Source organism: Pongo abelii, chromosome 9 (genome assembly GCF_028885655.2).
Source record: "Pongo abelii isolate AG06213 chromosome 9, NHGRI_mPonAbe1-v2.0_pri, whole genome shotgun sequence".
In the NCBI taxonomy this organism is placed as follows: Eukaryota; Metazoa; Chordata; class Mammalia; order Primates; family Hominidae; genus Pongo; species Pongo abelii.
The window spans coordinates 97,741,949-97,761,287 of NC_071994.2; the positions used below are offsets into that span (position 1 = coordinate 97,741,949).

The 19,339-nt window shown below is 40.2% G+C and overlaps 1 protein-coding gene across 9 annotated transcripts in view; it reads left to right on the top strand.

The window, feature by feature from the left end:
- Positions 1-19,339, top strand: part of AMOTL1 (angiomotin like 1) — a 169,820-nt gene that overhangs the window by 100,486 nt on the left and 49,995 nt on the right. For all 9 annotated transcript variants that reach the window (XM_009246964.4, XM_009246965.4, XM_054524953.2 and 6 more), the window contains one exon: positions 14,249-14,540. In XM_009246964.4, the coding sequence (XP_009245239.2) occupies positions 14,249-14,540 (292 nt within the window). The remainder of the gene's footprint in view (positions 1-14,248; positions 14,541-19,339) is intronic.

A 19,339-nucleotide genomic window follows, 5' to 3' on the forward strand; every position in this document is an offset into this window, starting at 1 on the left:
ACCAGCATGGGAACTCAGGAGTTTCTCCAGTATTTAGGCCAAATTATGGCTGGATGAAGGAAATAAAATGCCCTGTGTGTCCTGACAAACGGCTCTGCAGTATGGGTATTTCAAGAAGCTAGGGTCAAGTTCAGGTTACTTTCTCAGGAAACCTAACAATTCCAGCTGTAATGTATTAAATGAGTGACTTCTCTAAACAGGAGGATTATCTGTAGCCACCCTGGATAGCAATGATTTTGATGTTAGTTTACCCAAGAGTAGAGTCGTCATTTGAACAGTTATGAGATTTAAGGTGCCTACACGACCAAAGGGGTCCAGGTGGGGAGTTCCATGAGTTTGGGAAAAAAAAAATTTCAGGGGGTTTGGGTTCTGGTTCTTCCTTCCGGTAGCAAATTGCATAAGTTCTCAGAGCCTCAGTTTCCTTATCTGTGAAATGTTACAGCTGATTTTTTTCCCTAAAACTATTAGGTTGGTGCAAAAGTAATTGTGGTTTTTGCCACAATAACTGATTTTCTTCGTTCGATAAATAAAACATATTCATTGCACAAAATTTAGAAATACAGATAACTCCCATTCCACCCCCCAAAACAAAGAAAATAGAAATTGCCTCAATCTTATTATCCAGAGATACCATTGTTAAACCCTCTGTTCACTATGTTGCTTCAAGGACTAGAAAATTATAAGAAAATACTGTAAGTTGCAAAGCTCTATATAAATAAGAGGTATTTTTTTTGAGTCAACAGAATTCAAATTTGAACCTCTTCACAGCCAAGAAGCCCTATATTATTTAACCTTATTTTAAATTTCATTTTGTTTACATTTTTTCTGAATATTAAAATAACAATGCTGATTTTTTGGTTTATCCATGTTTTCTAATTTTTCTGTAATGTACATGTATTATTTAGATAATAAAATTTTTTTAAGTAGCCATACATGTTCATTGTAGAAAATGTGTAAAGAACAGAAAAGTATCAAGAGTAGAAGAAAAATCCATAGTCCCATCACTTGCAGTAATAGCTCCTTCCAGTCTTTTTTTCCTTTTGTAATAGTTCCTTCCGGTCTTTTTTCTCTGCATTATTTTTTTACAAAGGCAAAAGCCTAATATGTATTATATCTTGAGAAATTTGTTAATATTGATAAACTTAGAAATGTTTTGATTTTAATTTCTCTATTAATTTTGCATAGGAAAATGTGTATTTAGCCCCCTGCATTTTCTCTTTATGAATTACTTCACTACATCCTTTTTCTGTTTACCCATTGATTTTTTTTCTTTTCCTGTCATGTTTTGCAAAATTTTTGTCAAACAAGCCGTTTTTTATTACATATTAGCCTGATAGCCTAATTATAGAGGAACATAGAGTTTAATATATTGAGTGTGGCTTGCTGATCACCATTCACGCTTGAGGATCTGGGGACCACAGAGTGGGAACAGCTAGTCTGTTGCATGAGTTGCTCTGATGCTCACTGAAATCTGGAACTGGCTCTCCAGAACCAGACCTTCTAGGGTACATGCACAATGGTCTAGAGCAGCACTCACTGTTCAGTAGAAATGTAACATGAGCCACATATCTCATTAAACATTTTCTAGCAGTGACGTCTTAAGAAGTTTGAAAGAGACAAATGAAATTAATTTTAAAGCATAGTTTAGAAACATTAAAAAAATTTTAACCCATTATATCCAAAATATTGTCATTTTAATAGGTAATTAATATTAAAAACTCTCAGTGAGGTATTTTCCTTTTCTACCAAGTCTTTAAGCTGGAGTGCAGTGGCTCGATCTCAGCTCACTGCAACCTCCGCCTCCTGGGTTCAAGTGATTCTCCTACCTCAGCCTCCCAAGTAGCTGGGACTACAGGTGCGTGCCACCACACCTGGCTAATTTTTGTATTTTTAGTAGAGGTGGAGTTTTACCACGTTGGCCAGGCTGGTCTCGAACTCCTGACCTCAAGTGGTCCACCCGCCTCGGCCTCCCAAAGTGTTGGGATTGCAGGCATGAGCCACTGCGCCTGGCACTAAGTCTTCAAGTTCTGATGTCTGTTTTACCCTTAGAGCACATCTCAGTTCAGACTAGCCACATTTCAAGTACCCAATAGCCTAGTGGCTAGTAGCCACTGTCTGGACAGTGTAGGACTAGAAGGAATGAGAGTCTGTGTCTGAGATCGTGTACTGACATGCACCGACATCAGTCCAGAACCATGCTCTGGTTGTGTATGGCATTGCATTCCGTGGTGCTGGATCATGCCGTGATTCCTCACACAGGCTGTAGGGACAGGGACTGTGATTCTTAGCTCATGGCCTCCGAAGAGGAAGGGCAATCCAAGGGTGATGCTTCTTGCCTTTCTTCTATCATCCATTAGCAGTGTGTGATGATAACAGAGGCTAATCATTCATAACTTTATAGCCCTCATGCCAAATTTTTACATCTAGCAGAGATAAATATTAAGCCACTTTACCAATGAATCTAAACAATAATATATGTTGACAATTCTGAAGCCATTTCTAATTACATTTCACGAATACTTTTAAAACTTGCTTATATATTAAAAATTTACTTAAGTCACATAAACTTGAAAAAGCATTTGGCTCAAAGTCTGTTTTTTTCTGATAAAGTGTTTGATTTAAGCACTTTTTCCTTTAAGCCAATTAATTAGAGCTTTTATGTATTTTTAGTAGTGAAACATATACATGACACAAATACATAGATATACTAGACTAGACACATAGAAATAGATCTTATAGATTCATAACACCTCTTTTTTTCCTCCTATTTTAGACTTCCAATTTCTTGATAACCTGTTTTATTACTCCAGGCAGATGTCAGCTACATAGCCCTAAATTTGCACATTAAAGGGCCAACTCTTGTGAAAAATCAGATAGTGAAATTTATATCTCAAGGTACAGAGAGAAAGAGTCTGGTGGTACTACAGGGAGATTAAAAATGGATGCCAAGTCAAACATAAAATTATAGAAATCTGTCATAGAATTGTATAAGGAAACCAATTTTATGTAGATAGGTAGTTCTAAATTTAGTCTCTGTCTTTTAATTGGATTTGTGAACTCTGGGCAGAGCCCACACTGAATCCTGCGTCTCCAAAAAGAGAACTAGTACGGGGCTAGACCACATGACGCTTTCATAGTGCACTTTTTTTCAAACAAAGACATTTCTCTAAGTGTCTAAACTACACTCTTTCTTACTTTAAACACCCCAGAGTAATCTCTGCTACAATAACTATTTTAGTCCAAAAAAAAAAAAAAAAAGAAAAGAAAAGAAATGAGGTAATACACTACTAAAGCAAGCAGTTTAAGATCTGAGACAAACTTATCTGTTTACACTCTTGGGGTTCCATAAGGAAAAACAGAGGTTTCTCCCCAAAAGGGAGTCCGGTGCCTTCTTTGTTTTCTTTAAGGAATCCTGGGCTATTAGAAACTATTTCAGGTCCCTTATGCAGCAGAGTGTGGCAAGAGAAAGGAGAGAGCAGAAGTAAATGGAGAAAACAGAATTCAGTCAACTGAGAAGAGAAAAAAACTTTTTCTCAAAAAAAAAAAGAAAGATCCTGGGAGAAAAAAAAATAAAACACACACACACACACACGCATACACACACATATCTTGGATATTAGCTTTTAATTGACTGCTAACCTTTGAGCTGCTTAAGAAAAAAAAAACTTTTAAGTCTCATTACCATATTTTAGCTAAAACAAATTGCTGATATTTCAAAACTAATACAAATGTCAAACCAGAAAGAGCTTGATTTAGGAACCAATCCCAGGCTATTGTGGTGACAAAAAATTGGGGGCAGAACCTTAGCTACCTTTAGCTACTGAACTGCAGCGTGGGGCAACAGCCATTGCTACTTCAGTTTGGCTTGGCTTGTTACGTAAATAAAGGTGCCCTTGTTATGTAAATAAAGCCCCTCAAGTGGTCAAAATAAAAAATCTTTTAGGCCTGCTGAAAGTGCTGTAATCCCAGCACTTTGGGAGGCCGAGGCAGGTGGAATGGCTGAGGTCAGGGGTTCGAGACCACCCTGGCTAACATGGTGAAACCCCGTCTCTACTAAAAATACAAAAAAATTAGCTGGGCGTGGTGGTGCACGCCTGTAGTCCCAGCTACTCGGGAGGCTGAGGCAGGAGAATCCCTTGAACCCAGGAGGTGGAGGTTGCAGTAAGCCAAGATGAACACCACTGCATTCCAGCCTGGGCAACAGAGCAAGACTCCGTCTCTGAGAAAAAAAAAAAATTCTTTTTTTTTACCTTTTGCTGGCTGTCATTTTTTCCCATTTTTTTTTTTTTCAGTTGTGGGAATTTAGCCAATTCAGAGGCCTTGTTCCCCATAATTTGAAACTTTCCCTTGGATTTGGTCAAGTCAGATAGAGCTGGTCAAATCCAATAGGAAACAGATGGAAACAACAACAGAAACAAACAAGCAACAACAACAACAACAAAACAGTTACTCAGAACAAACAATCTCACAATTTATGCAATCACTGAGCACTTTAAAGGTAAGGAGAAATTAAGACCAGCTGGTTGTTAAGTTCAGCCAAGACAAAATCCCAATTCAGCTACTTACCTAGGAGTGGGGCTCAGGCTAATGACTGCTCTCTACCATCCTAGAAACAGGAAAAAAAACTCTAACTTGCCTTCCCTATTGGAAGCAAGCTAAAACTCCAGAAAGGAGTTACCTGCACTCCATCATGCAGAAAAACTGGCCTTCCTTGTTGGAAGAAAGCAAAACTCCAGAAAAGGAGCTGTACAGCAAAATAAACTTTAGATCTCGATCACATTTGGGGAGATCAGGGATTCTCCGGAGGGGAAGTTGCCAGGCCTCAGCAAATTGTCCTATTGATCCGAGCCATAAAGATATCTTAAGCTGCTACCAAGCACCCATAGGAGATTTGTCAAAGGATAGGGGAACCACCACTCAGAATCCCTTCAGGTTTCCAATTTGTGAACCCAAAAGTATCTGAGACAGATCTCAGGAAGTTTATTTTGTCAAGCTTAAGAATGCGCCCATGACATAGCCAATGAATGTAAGATGTATATTGGTTTGGTCCAGAAGGGCAGGACAACTTGAAGTGGAGGAGGGGGCTTCCACGTTATAGGTAGATAAGAGACAATCTGTTGCATTATTTAGAGTATCTGATTAGCTTTCAACTAAATACACAATTTACATGTGAGAGGAGGGTAAAAGAATAGTCACTTATGCCTTAGTCTTGCTTAGTGAAGCAGTAGGGCAGAGGAAGCAATCACATGCATTTCTCAGGTAAGCAGAGGGATGATTTTGAGTTGTGTCTGTCCTTTGTCCATAAGGAATTTCCTTGTGGGCAAATTGTGAGGAAAGTATATAGTTTTTTGTTTTGTTTTATTTTATCTTTGTAGCTATCTTATTTAAGAATAAAATAGGAGGCAGGTTTGCCTGATATAGTTTCCAGTTCGACTTTTCCCTTTGGCTTAGTGATTTTGGGGTCCCAAGATTTGTTTGCCATTCACAAAAGCAAACAAAGTCTTGATGTGTAGTTCTCCAACCACAGCTGTGTATCTTCTGCAAAGACTTGGGAAACTCATTTTTCTGTTGATCTCAACCACTGGGTCGCAATCTGGGAACTGCAGGTTAGATACTAAGCATTAGCATGAAATCCCAAATCATCCACATTCTGTATCAAAGGGCTGAGTCAGTCCTCTGAAGAGCCAGCTGCTTCTAATCAGTAACAGTGACATGTGCAACCTTCCATAACTTGTAGCCATCCATAGCAAAAGCTCTCAGAGCTACCCCCAGTCTCCCCAGGAGGTCACCTAGCCTTATATTTTCCTTTTAAGTATATTTGCTGAAATGTTTGTGAGCCTGTCAGCCTCTGTAGCTCTCATTTTGTAAATATTTCTCGTAGCCAGGTTTCCTCTGAATGCCAACTCCTAACAGCTGAATGTCAAACTCTAGAAGACAATTTGACAAGGATCACTTCAGCCCTCCCTACATGGATACGCAGACCTTCATAGAGATGGACTCAGAATAAGTCCAACAGATCCTAACAGAATAATTAGCCTCAGGCCTTGCTTGGTAACTAAACTCAAGACACTCCATCTGGGCGCAGGATGTATTTCCCAGCTGGATTTCCTTAGGCCTTCAATTTAGCAGCCCTCCCATTTCATGTTGAAGTAACTGGGATCGACGTTCCCCAGGCAAGGTAAAGAACTGGAGAGCTCAATGCAATGCTTTATTCCGTAAGTGACTTCACCTTGCAACCATCCGCAGTTTTCAGAAAGGAATGTTATCAGTGGGCAAACCTAAACCATCCCTCCCCTCTCTCGCTACACACCCACTGCATAACCTGCCATCTCTTTAGACACAAAGCATTTCTGCATCTTGGTGAATTTGTGCCCCTTCCACGCTGAAGTGGGTGTGAATATACATGTTGTCCCGTGTGTACAAGGAAGTCCAACTCCACCACAAGAGTGAAATTCACAATGCCCTGCTTTCACCCCAGGTCACAGGAGCTTCGATCAGGAATGGACCCAAAACACTACACGTCTGTCACTGAGTCAGTGCTTCCTGCAGGCTGGCTAAATCCTACAATAATACATTTTTCAGGGAAAAGAGGTTCTCTTGTTAAGAGCCAAAATGCCACGAATTATACCACTGCTTTTGAATGAAAGGGCAGAAACCCATTCCCACCTCCTGAGTATTCCCCTTCACACTTCACTTAATGTGAAGAGGAAACGCAGCTGTCTCCTACAGGCTGAGGGGCACAGATGAGTCTACAACTCCCTCCACTCCTACTCAGGTAGCTTCGGGTGGGGCTTCTATCTTTTAACATTTATTTAACTCTGGGATTTGGAAGTCACTTATGGTCAACGGGAGCTTATCTTCTCCATCATCTTTTTATGTCATGTAGCAATTACAAGGAAAACCAAGGAGAGAGGCTGAAATCAGGTGATAGTGCTTTCTTGATGCCAGCATACGTCATCAGTGATGGTGACTAGTTGCCTGAATGACAGTGCAGAAAAGGCAGGTTTGCCAAGCTTAAGGGACAGAAAAGAATGGGCTTTTTCAAAATGGGAAGTTTTCTATCAAACAGAGAGCACTGGCCTCACAAATAACTCAGTTACACATTCATGCTAATAAATACCACATTACGATGGACGACGTGCAGGCAGGAGAGAAACTTCTATTCCTTGGCTCCACTGCTCAGCCAGCTCGGGTGAGTGAGCTCAAAGGTCTGTACAAGCAGATCTGAGCTTAGTGTAAATGAGGGAGAAGGAGTGTCGGAGGGAACAGGACAATTTCACAGAAAATCATACTAGTGCTATGAAACAGCCTATCCTCGGCTTGCAAAGATAATGTTATTGATGGGCCCCTATTACGATAAACACATGCTAGTAATGGGGACACAAAGAAAAGGGGAAAAGAGAGGATGGGAGCCCACACTTATTGATAAACTACTTGTGACTAGAACTCCATGCTCTAATTGTCTATTTGTGAGCCTGTTTCCCTATTAGATTGTGAAATCAGAGAGGAAGCTTACTAGACATTCTGTATCTCCATTTCATGGGACTGTAATGCCACTTATACAGTTGTCAGAGTCTGATACATAGTAAGCACTGCATAAATGTTAGATATTCTCACCATGATTATAATTATTATCATTGTATCCCATACCCCCTAATACAGAGCCTAGCACTGGGCATTCATGAGAAGCCTGGTAAATTTTTTCTATTACGGCAAACATTTATTGAACACTTTTTACAATCCAGCCATCAGAAAAAAGTACTTTGAGCCAAATCCTTTTTCAAGTTTATGTGACTTAAGTAAATTTTTAATAAATAAGCTAGTTTTAAAAGTATTCATGAAATGTAATTAGAAATGGCTTCAGAATTGTCAACATACATAATTGTTTAGATTCATTGGTAAAGTAGCTTAATATTTATCTCTGCTAGATGTAAAAATTTGGCATGAGGGCTATAAAGTTATGAATGTAGCACAAAGGAAAACTATCTTTTTTATGTAAACTTTGATAAATACGGAATTCAATATTGTTCAGTTAATGAAAACAGCTAAATCCTGAGTTATTGGCAAAAACAAACAAACAAAAACATTTATCTAATGTTAAGGTTCTTAGGAAAACCTGAACTCCACAGGTTATAAAATGGTTAACATTTTTAATGATAACTATCACAGTTTTAATAAGTAATCTGGTTGAAAAAACAATTAATTAGATAAATGTAGTGGAATAAATGCCTATAAATAAACTTATCATATAATTTAAAATCTAAAGTTACATAATATGTATTCATTGAATGTCTGGGTCATTTCCAATTTTTAAATAAATTATAGAAAAATGTTTTTCTAAAAAAGAAATGTGTTCTTATTTAAAGGAAAATAATATTTGTCTAATTCAAAGTTTGTTTAAAAGTTATTTATAAAACAAGGTAATGGTAACCAGTATATAAAAGCATTGTAAAGAAAGTTATAAATATAAAAAGATATTTTTGGCAAGAAAGGTTAAAAAGGAAAATAATTTTATATGAGAAAGAATCTTGTATGGTAAATTTTTGTCCTAGAATAAAATGACTTGTTAAGAAAGAGGGATATTCAGGACAAACCAGAAAGTCCACGTATGCCATGAATGGTCTGTGTAAGTCATAATAAGGTTTGTAAAAATAAAGTTTTATGGGGGAAGAAAAACTTTATGTGACCAAGTTGTCTGTAATGAAAGAGAAATTATTTATAATGGTCTTTCTAGAGATTGTGTTTTGATATTTAAAAAAAAACACTTATGCACTAAAGAATTGGGTAGTACAATGAAACTTTTTTAAAGGTATTGATTTACCCTTAACAAAATTACAAGACATTTTAATTTTTTTAACCCAAAGTTTAACTTTTATTGTATCTTGCTGTTTCAGCTTCCTCTCCCCTTTTAAAAGCCCTGAAATAGTAAATGTCTCCTTCAAGTCACTTTTTGCTCCCGTAAGTTTTATTCCTCGGGTGCTGTTTGTTTGTTGTGGCCTTACGCTAAAAATGTTTTACCCTAAAGGCCTAAAGGAAATGTCTTCTCCAGCATAACATTCTGTGCTCTTGGTTTTAGATGGTTCTATGAATCTAAAAATTTTTACTTGTTACCTAAGAAACACTCTTCCTATGTCTAATTGAAGTACACTTTTTATTAGTTTGACTTTCAGGTTATTGATAATAAATGGATACCCCACAGGGAATAGCAGTGGCACTGCAGAAGATCTTTTCTTTTGCCTTATGGTAACTGGCCTAACAAACACATTTTATATTTTATTGAAATAATTCCTTTGCCATTGTTACTAAGTTTTGATTTGCTTAGAAAAAACTGAGATTAAAATTTTTTTTAATTGAAGTTATCACATCCATGTAACTTTCTGTATTTTGCTTTTAAAGTCCTTGTGTCATTAAGTTATAGAGCTTTGACTTCTGGGTCTAAACAGGACACCAAGTCCTCTTCAGTCTTAAACCCTGACAGCAGTTAAAACTTCATCTTCAGATCCAGTAGAAGATGCCAACCAAAATAAACTGTGTTTGTGAGATACAGGGCCAGAAATTAAACTCCTCAAGACCCAGAGACTATTGTGGAAGAGGTGGGCATGAGATTGTAAGGGCCAATGTTGAGAGATAAAATTAGTTCAGTTTCTCTATAAATTAACCATTAATACCAAACACTGATGCAAGACCAGCATATGAGCCTCTGTGTCAGATGAACACAATTTTTTTGGAGCATTAACTCATTCCTTAATAAGAGGTTATAAAGGTTATAAAAAGGTTTATAGAAATTATATCTTATGGTCAAGATAATTAAAATTTAATAAATTTACTTACAGAATTTTAAAAGACACATTTTGGCCTCATGCTGTCTTTATTAGGGCTTGTTGTTTGGGAAGTTAAATTGCTCTCAAAGAATAAAGGTTTTTGCTTTTATTTTTGGAAATCGTTGAGTTATCATTTTGGCTAAATGATTGACTTATTTTATAACAACTTGTGATCCTATTTTGTGATATGAAGTGTTTTAAACTTTTTATATTTGACATACTTTCCGAAATCAAATTTTAACTTCAGTCCTCATTAATCTTTTGATATTCGGTCCCTTGAAGTCCAAAAGAGACATATTCAGCTTATTTGACGTAATAAAATCATACAGGACGTAGTGTCAAATATGAAATGGGGTTTAACCTTCTTTGGATTATATTTATATAAATGTGTTGTTAGTATGTGTTCCAGAATTGTATGAGATTCCTGTGAGCCTAATATGTCTTAGTAAATGTTATCATCAGTAGTAATGGTGAGTCTGATATAAAATTGTATGCCATAGAAGTAACCCAATTTCCTTGTCATTTGTGTCTTTAACTATGACTTTTGTCATCTAGTTGTTTCACTTTTATTCTTTTCAAAAGGTGTTTTTTATAATCAGCTATAGGACTCTGACAGTTGTTCTTGAATGCAGGTTTCTGATAACTTTGGAGACTGTGACACTAGAATAGAGGAAAAACTTGCAAGACTCCCATAGAAAGCTAATGTGTTCATAAACGTCGAGCAGAACATGAGTTAATTACATAGACTAATGAAAGACTGAAATAATCTTTTTTATGACTTTGTTTGAAATGTTGCTAATTCTTTTGTTTCTGCATCTAGAAAACCCTTTTCCTTTGAGCTATTTACAGCTTTTAATAATTGGGGCAGCTACAACCCTGTGAGCAAAATCTAAAGCATATATCTCTCTACCTGATTTCTCCAGAATTTGAAAACTATTTGCAAGTATATTTAATTTATTGCAGTATAGTTATTTGCATAAGTTCAATAAGAATCTTTTTCTTTGTAATAGGACACAATTGGAGACACTGGTTATTTTACCAAGGCTTTCATTGAATGGCATACTTTTAGATAGAACCAGATTGCTTTAAGGAATCAAGGTTGACTTGTAGAGCCAAATAAAACCCTTTGAGAAAGCTGGCCTTATACCATGTCTACACAGTCCCTGTATAGGTTCCTGACCTGCAGTAAGTAAAGAATGTCACTTTCTGACAGGTCCAGGAGCCATAAGTTTTCTTGGGCCCTTGAGGTGAGGAATTCACCCAATTAGTACAGGTATTTGCAGGCACAGGCTGAGCTCCAAGCATTGAAGTCTAATCTGAGTTTCCTTGTGGAATAAAGTTCCAGTAAAGCCAATTAAAAAGAAAAGAGCCTATATGGCAAATAATTTTTTTTTGCTGACTTTATGCAAATACTCAGGCCAAGTATAGTAAGACCAACAGTTATTTTACACATAAATTTGTCTTGTGATTTGTCTTTAGTGAAAATGGGGACTAGAGAGAGAAAAATTATGTTTCAAAATAAACTAGACTACACCTGTTATTAGATTCTAGTCTTGTCTAATGTTTTTCAATGTTTATTATTTTCTATAGTTTGGACTGAATTCTGAAGTTTTTCCTGGCTACACGTCTCCAAAGTAATGTTTTTTAATTGATTTTTTCTTTCTTTCCTGTCCTATTTTCCCTCCATTTTTTTCTTGATTTAAAATCCCTAAAAATGAAGCTGTGCTTTCTTAAAGCCCTGCAAACTGAAGCTAGACAACTTAAGCTACAGAAGAAAATAACAGCAACTTATTTACATATATAAACCACTTTCATACCTGTCTATTGATGTATGGACTTCAGATAATATGGCCTATATCAATTTTCCAGGATTGTTCTTCATCTTTTTTGTTTGTTTGTTTTTTTCTCATCCTCCTCCTATTTTCTCTTCATAGGATATGAGATTTCACAACCTACTAAAAATGATCTTTCCTAATAACCTGACACCTACCTTTCTAGGAGTAAACTGTCCTAGCCATGAGAGATCAGACAAAACCTGAGACCAGAGGCTCATTCATTTTCTTATAAAATGCTTTTTCGGAAAGATGTGAAAGCAAAATAAATCTCAGAACCCTGAAATCAGTAAGCCAAAGGGAAAAGTCAAGCTGGGAACTGCATCAGGCAAACCTGCCTCACATTTTATTCTTAAATAAGATAGCTACAAAGATTAAAAAAAGCCACATACCTGCCTCACAATTTGCCCACAAGGAAATTCCTTGTGGACATAGGACAGACACAACGCAAAGTCATCCCTCTGCTCACCTGAGACAAATGCATATGTGATTAGTTCCTCTGCCCTATTGTTTTACTAAGCCAGACTAAGGTGTAAGTGACTATTCTTTTACCCTCCTCTCACATGTAAATTGTGTATTCAGTGAAAAGCTAATCAGAGACTCAAAATAATGCAACCAATTGTCTCTTTATCTACCTATGACCTAGAAGCCCCTTCCCCCGCTTGGAGTTGTCCAGCCTTTCCAGACCAAACCAATGTTCATCTTACATACTGATTGACGTCTCATGTCTGTCATGTCTCCCTAACGTGTATGAAACCAAGCTGTACCCAGACCACCTTGGGCAGATGTGGTCATGACCTCCTGAGGCTGTGTCATGGGCACATTCTTAACCTTGCAAAATAAACTTTCTAAATTGATTGAGATTTGTCTCAGATACTTTTTGGTTCATACCCTTTATATTTCTAAATGTTGTTAGGAGCCCTTGGCTTAGGTTGAAAGAAAATACAGTGATTCTTAGGAAACAGGTTAACTGAATAGTTAGGATGGACTTGTTAGGAATGGGGATGGGGATGGAAATTCATGATCTCAAAGATAGGAGCTAATACTAGGTATTTGAGCCATGAAGGGACACCCTTATGTGTTCTTTTTGACATGGCTAAAATTAGACTCTTGAGCTCTAGACCTCCCTCACCTCAGCAAAACAAATCAGTTTTTCCCCAAGACTTCCCACTTCATTAAATGATGCCCCTATCAAGTTGTGTAGAGCCCAAAATCTAGGAGTAACTTTTAATTTTCCCGACTTCCCTTCTCCCCATCCATGATATATACAAAACGAATCCCAATCTCTGAGTGTTTCTCTTCTGCCACTACTCTGAGCTCTCCTCAGTTCTCACCTAGACCACACCTGGGCCTCACTGGACTCCACACGAGTGTTCCTGCCACCATGCATGGCATTCTGTGCACACCACAGGAGAGGCAGCTCCTCCCCTGGCCTCTGTACACTCCAAGGTAAAGTCTGGCCGTGGCACCTGCCCATCACTCTAGTCTTATCTTGCACTGCTACTTGCTGGCAGTGCTTCATACTACTTGCTTGTGCCAGTGCTAATTCCTGCCTCAGACCCTGTGCACTAGCTTAGCATCTCCAACCTTCTTGGCACCAGGGATCCGTTTTGTGCAAGACAATTTTTCCGCAGACAATTGTGGGGTTGGAGTAGTTTTAGGATGATTCTAACGCATCACATTTATTGTGCGCTTTGTGTCTTATTATTATTACATTGTAATATATAATGAAATAATTGTGCAACTCACCATAATGTAGAATCAGTAGGAGCCCTGAGCTTGTTTTCTTGCAACTAGATCGTCCCATCCGGGGTTGATGGGAAACGGTGACAGGTTATCAGGCATTAGATTATCATAAGGAACAAACAACCTAGATCCCCTGCGTGCACAATTCACAATAGGGTTCACGCTCCTATGAGAATCTAATGCCACTGCTGATCTGACAGAAGGTAGAGCTCAGGCAGTAATGTGAACCATGGGGAGTGGCTGTAAATATAGATGAAACTTTGCTCACCTACCTACTGCTGTGTGGCCCAGTCCGTAATAGGCCACAGATGTGTACTGGTCCATGGCCCAGTGGGTTGGGGACCACTGTGCTAGCTGACACCTCCTACCTGGAATACTCCTTTCCCCCACTTCTTCACCCACTCTGTCCAAACCACTGGTTCTTGTCTGTCAGTGTGACTTCAGCTCAAACCACCCCTCTCAGAGACTCCTTCTCTGCTCTCTCAGTAGGAAGTAGCCATGGGGTCATTCCCTGTCACATGGGGTCATTCCCTGTCACATCACTCCATCTTATTCTTTGGAGAGTACTTGTTACGTTTTGATACTTGGCTTTATTGTTGGGTGGCTTGCCTGTCTCTCTCCCTAGCATGTAAACGTCTGAGAGCAGGGACCTGGTCTGTCTTGTTCACTGTTTCCCCAATAGCCGGAATGGTGCCAATTGAGATGGGAGCACAGTGAATACCTCCCACTGGGAAGTGCATTGATGGCCTCTGACCGTGGAAGCCATCAACAGTGCCAGTATTGTTGGGGCTTCCTTCCTGCTCCCACCATTTCCCCGGGCTCTAACTGCTGCCTTCCATTGCCTTGCAGCCGCCCATGCCAACTTCCGTTCCCGTCAACCATGCAGCAGCACAGCCCCATGTCCTCCCAGACCTCTTCCGCCAGCGGGCCACTGCACTCTGTCTCTCTGCCGCTTCCACTCCCGATGCCCCTGGGTGCTCCACAGCCCCCGCCCGCCGCCTCCCCCAGCCAGCAGCTTGGTCCAGATGCCTTTGCGATTGTGGAGCGAGCCCAGCAAATGGTGGAGATATTAACAGAGGAGAACCGGGTGCTTCACCAGGAACTTCAGGGTTACTATGACAATGCCGACAAGCTCCACAAGGTGCGTGACTTCCCTGGGGAATGGGAGGGAGACAAATTCTTTACCTGGTCATGGGGAGTTGATGCACTGACTGACTTGCCAACATTGCACTAGACCCCTTTTTATACTAGGCCCTGTGCAAGGCTTTAGGGAGATGAAAATAAATATGACCCAGTTTCTGCCTTGGAGGAGCTTACATTCCAAAAAGGGGAGAGAGTTGCATATGCTAACACCTTCAGTAAGAGTGTGAAGGATCTACTGTAGGAACAGCAGAGGTGGCTCTTGACCAGAGGCTCAAGAGGCTAAGTAGGATTACCCCACCTGGACAAATGTAGAAGAGGGAACACAGAGAGTAAATAACATGGAGGAGGCCATGCGTGGTGGTCCATGCCTATAATCCCAGCACTTTGTGAGGCTGAGGCAGGTGGATCCCTTGCGCCCGGGAGTTTGAGACCAGCCTGGGCAACATGCCAAGACCCTGTCTCTACAAAAATTAGCCAGTCATGGTGGCCCATGCCTTGTAGTCCCAGCTACTCAGGAGGATCACGTGAGCTTGGGAAGCGTAGGTTGTAGTCAGTCAAGATCGCTCCACTGCACTCCAGCCTGGGTAACAGAGTGAGACCCTGTCTCAAAAATAAAAAATAAATAAAACCACAGAGAAATGAAGTGAGAGATACCAAATTTTCCTTTAAATTTAGGAATCTCAGACAGGAACCTTGTGTTGTCATGTTCATTTCATTAGTCGGTCTCTGCAAAAAGCAGCCTTGCCTCAACATGAGAGGGTCAAGAGTACGAGTTATTGTGTGCTTTCTGCATGTTTGTGACTTATCAGGTGGGGAGATGCTGAGTAATTCCAGCCTGTGTAGTTACTGTTGGAATATTTAAATGTATGGCAGCCATTATTCTTACAGATTTATGCTGAGAGCCAAAGTAAATAGGGGAACGTCCAGCAAGAACGAGCTGTTGCTGGGCAGTGATTTCATTATGCCCCTCAGGTCAGCATCTGATGTGCTGCAGGTAGGATGCAAGGGGGTTGGGCAAAGGTAATAGGATGTTTTAGGGCAGGACAGCCATAGAGCACTTGAGTTTCCTTTCTAGGGGTGAGGAGGCATGTGTAGTAGCAGTGATCCTCTAAGAGTAAGTGTGGGCTCTTCCCTTGGCAATAAAGGGCTTCTGTAAAGTTAAAGTATAGGAGTATAAACCCCACCTGACTACAAGAACATTGTCACTTTGGCTCTGTGTGACAATTAATGCTCCGGCTGGCCCATTTAGTGTTAGTGTTCATGAGTTAGTGCTGATTTCACAGGTCAAGCTGGTCATTTTGCTGGTCAAGGGTTTTAGAGTAGTAGGCTCTACTTGCTTCCTGAGGGTTGTCAGGGAGCAGTGGATTTGATGGTGCATGTGTTTACAGACAATTTGTCCCAGCACGTTTGTGCAGAGCTTCCACTGAAAAGGTCTGGAACTCCCTGGAGTCAAGACCAGACTTGGCTGAAGGAGCTCTGGCTGTCTTTATTGGAGGGGAAAAATGAAAGCCAGAAACAGACAGGGGCCGCCTGAAGATTGTGGCCTCACTCCCACCCGCTCTTGCACCCTTAGAAGTTGGGAAATAGGCGTGTTGTCTCACAGCCCTCAGCCTATAAGACGCTGCACAGGCCCAAGCTTGCCTCTGACATTTTTGGACAGCTTCTTTTTGGTATGGTCTGAAAATTGGGAAGTGCAGACTCAGCACTTCTTGGGAAACAAGGACCTCTTTCTTCTCTCCTAATGAAGCTTCAAGGCAGACATGTCCAGAAGCTATACAGACCCACTTGAAGGCAGAGTTTGGTGCTGGGGTTTTTCCCATGGCTGTTTCTGAAGAGTTACACAAATGGTGCAGAAATTGGAGGTCTTGTTATTTTTCATTGCCTTTTTATTAACATGTACTTTTTTTTTTTTTTAAGATGGAGTCTCACTCTGTTGCCAGGCTGGAGTGCAGTGGTGCAATCTCGGCTCACTGCAATCTCCGCTTCCCGGGTTCAAGCGATTCTCCTGCCTCAGCCTCCCGAGTAGCTGAGACTACAGTTGTGCACCACCACACCTGGCTAATTTTTTTTTTTGTATTTTAGTAGAGACGGGGTTTCACCATGTTGGCCAGGGTGGTCTTGATTTCCTGACCTTGTGATCTGCCCACCTCGGCCTCCCAATGTGCTAGGATTAAACATGAACTTTTTATTGACCTATGACATACATCTCTTTCTTGATTTTGATGCACATTTCCATTTTGAAAACTAAAGTGGCTTAATCTCCCAGTGTCTCAGTATTCCTGCACAGAGGATGGTTCTTAAAAGTTGTGGCCTAAAGGATTTTGATGACTTCTGGAAGAGGAGACAAATCAAAAGCTGTGTCCCTTCTTGAACCCAAAACTTTTTCAGTCCCTTGAATGTTATAAATTGTTCTACAAGTAGAGTAAGTCCTCACTTAATATCATCAGTAGGTTCTTGGAAGCTACAATTTTAAGCAAAGCCAATTTTTTCCTCATCAACATCACAATGAAATGATGTTGAAAGAAATGATGTTATTTGGGGGCCTGCTATGTGTCATTTTACTTAAAGTTGCAGTTTCCAAGAACCTGTCAGTGATGTTACGTGAGGACTTACTGTACTACATTAATCTGTCATATATAAAACCAGGATTATTGATTCAAAACCTCAGATTTTGATGGATACTTGCATACTCATCACAAGTTGGATAACTGTTCTCAACAGCTAGGACCAAGAGACACAAGAGTTGCATGAACTTCGTGACATAATATTTTGTGTCTTGCGTTCCTAAGATCACCCTAGTCCCAGATCTTCCCTCATCCCCAACCTTGCCACTCAGTATAGCTGCCTGAGCCTTAGGTCTGGGGAGAGGGTGGTCAGATGAGGTGACAACTTTGCTTCTCAGGGATGATAGCTGCCAGTTCTCCTGGCATGGATGTGACCCCTGTTTTGCTGTACAATGTTGTAGGATATGACCCGGCTATGCCCACAGTTTCATCCCATCTGAGTTCCTCACAGCATTGGGAACGTTTTGGCCCTTGCAGAGATGCATTGTAAGGGCAAAACTAAAAATAGATGAATTTTTAATTGCAGAATTTAGCCTATGCATACTGTGCCAGGAACACAGCAGAAGAGAACGATTAAATTCAGAGACTATCAAATCCCAGCCTAGATATGAAGACCCTGTTTCCAAAGAGGCTCAAGGTAGTGATTATCACTGTTAATGTTGGAATGATGGTCGAGGACCCCAGAAAGAGATGTTGTTTTCAGTCTTTCCTTTTGGTTATATTTTTTGCATCTTTTTCCTCCCAGTTTCCCTGAAACTTAATTAACGATGGAGTTTCTACCAGGGCCAGACTGTGGGCTGTTGAGTGGGTTGGCCCTGAAAGCCATCAGGGAATAGACGGGCACTTGATGGGAGAGGGCCAAGCATTAACAGTTACCCCAGGCTTGCTTTAGTGAAGACCCTCTTTTGTGAGTGAAACAAAGGTGGCTTTGATTGGGCAGTCTGTGGCTTGCATAGCAGGCCTTTCTTTGGTCCTGTGCATCCCTGAGTGTTGCACGTGAAGGTGCTCAGGGGTAAAAACCAGTATCTGGAGCTTGGAATGGCTGAGATTTTCTCAGGGCCTTCTCTGTCCATTTGCTTATTACAACAGTGCCAGTGGAAGTCATGCAGGGCTTTCTACTCTGCTTGTAGTTCTGTCTCTGGGACATTGAGTGTATTTCTGTGATTGCAGGGATTCTTACGGCCTGGCCTAAGAGCTCCCTGACACCTAGGCCGAAAAGGAGAATGAGAGCTGGGAAGGTAAACTGGGATTCCCCTCCTGCACTGTACTCAGAGTCTGAGCTGGTCTAGATAGTTTTTGTATCAAACCAGCCTGTCTAACCCTCCCTGTATCTTTAACAAATATCAGAGGGTGCTTAAGATGTTCTGAACATGGAGTAATAGAAAGAAGAAGGTGTGGTTTTACTCTGAAGGAGTGTACAGTCAGAAATAAAAAGCTTTAGTTTTAAAATTCTTAAAATGAGTCTACTTCAACTTCCCATTCCTTAGTAATCCCTGCGTCATTCTCTGAAAGGAGGTATTCATCTTTTACTTGAATGCTTCCAGAGAAGAGAAGCTCACTAATGGGTATACTACACTTCTGGAAAATGTAGTTAGGAAATTTTTCTTTATGTTAAGTCAAAATCTACATCTTGGCCGGGTGTGGTGGCTCACGCCTGTAATCCCAGCACTTTGGGAGTCCAAGGCAGGTGGATCACTTGAGATCAGGAGTTCGAGACCAGCCTGGCTAACATGGTGAAACCCCATCTCTACTAAAAAAAAAAAAAAAAATACAAAAATTACCGAGCCATGGTGATGCACCCCTGTAATTCCAGCTGCCCTGGAGGCTGAGGCATGAGAATCACTTGAACCCAGGAGGTGGAGTTTGCAGTGAGTCGAGATTGTGTCACTATACTCCAGCCTAGGTGATGGAGTGAGACTGTCAAAAAAACAAAAACAAAAACAAAAAAACCCTGCATCTGTTTAACTTCCCACATTTACTTATAACTCTGTCCTCTGTAATCATACTTTTTTATTCCCTTTTGTGTTGTTATAACCGAATATCTGAGACTGGGTAATTTATAAAGAGAAGTGATTTATTTAGCTCATGATTCTGCAGGCTGGGAAGTTTGAGAAGCATGATGCTGGTAGCTTCTTGGCTTCCAGCGAGGGCTTTTATGCTGTGTCACAACATGGCAGAAGGTCAAAGGGGAAGCAGACATGTATAAAGAGGCAAAACGTGAAGAGCACGTCCT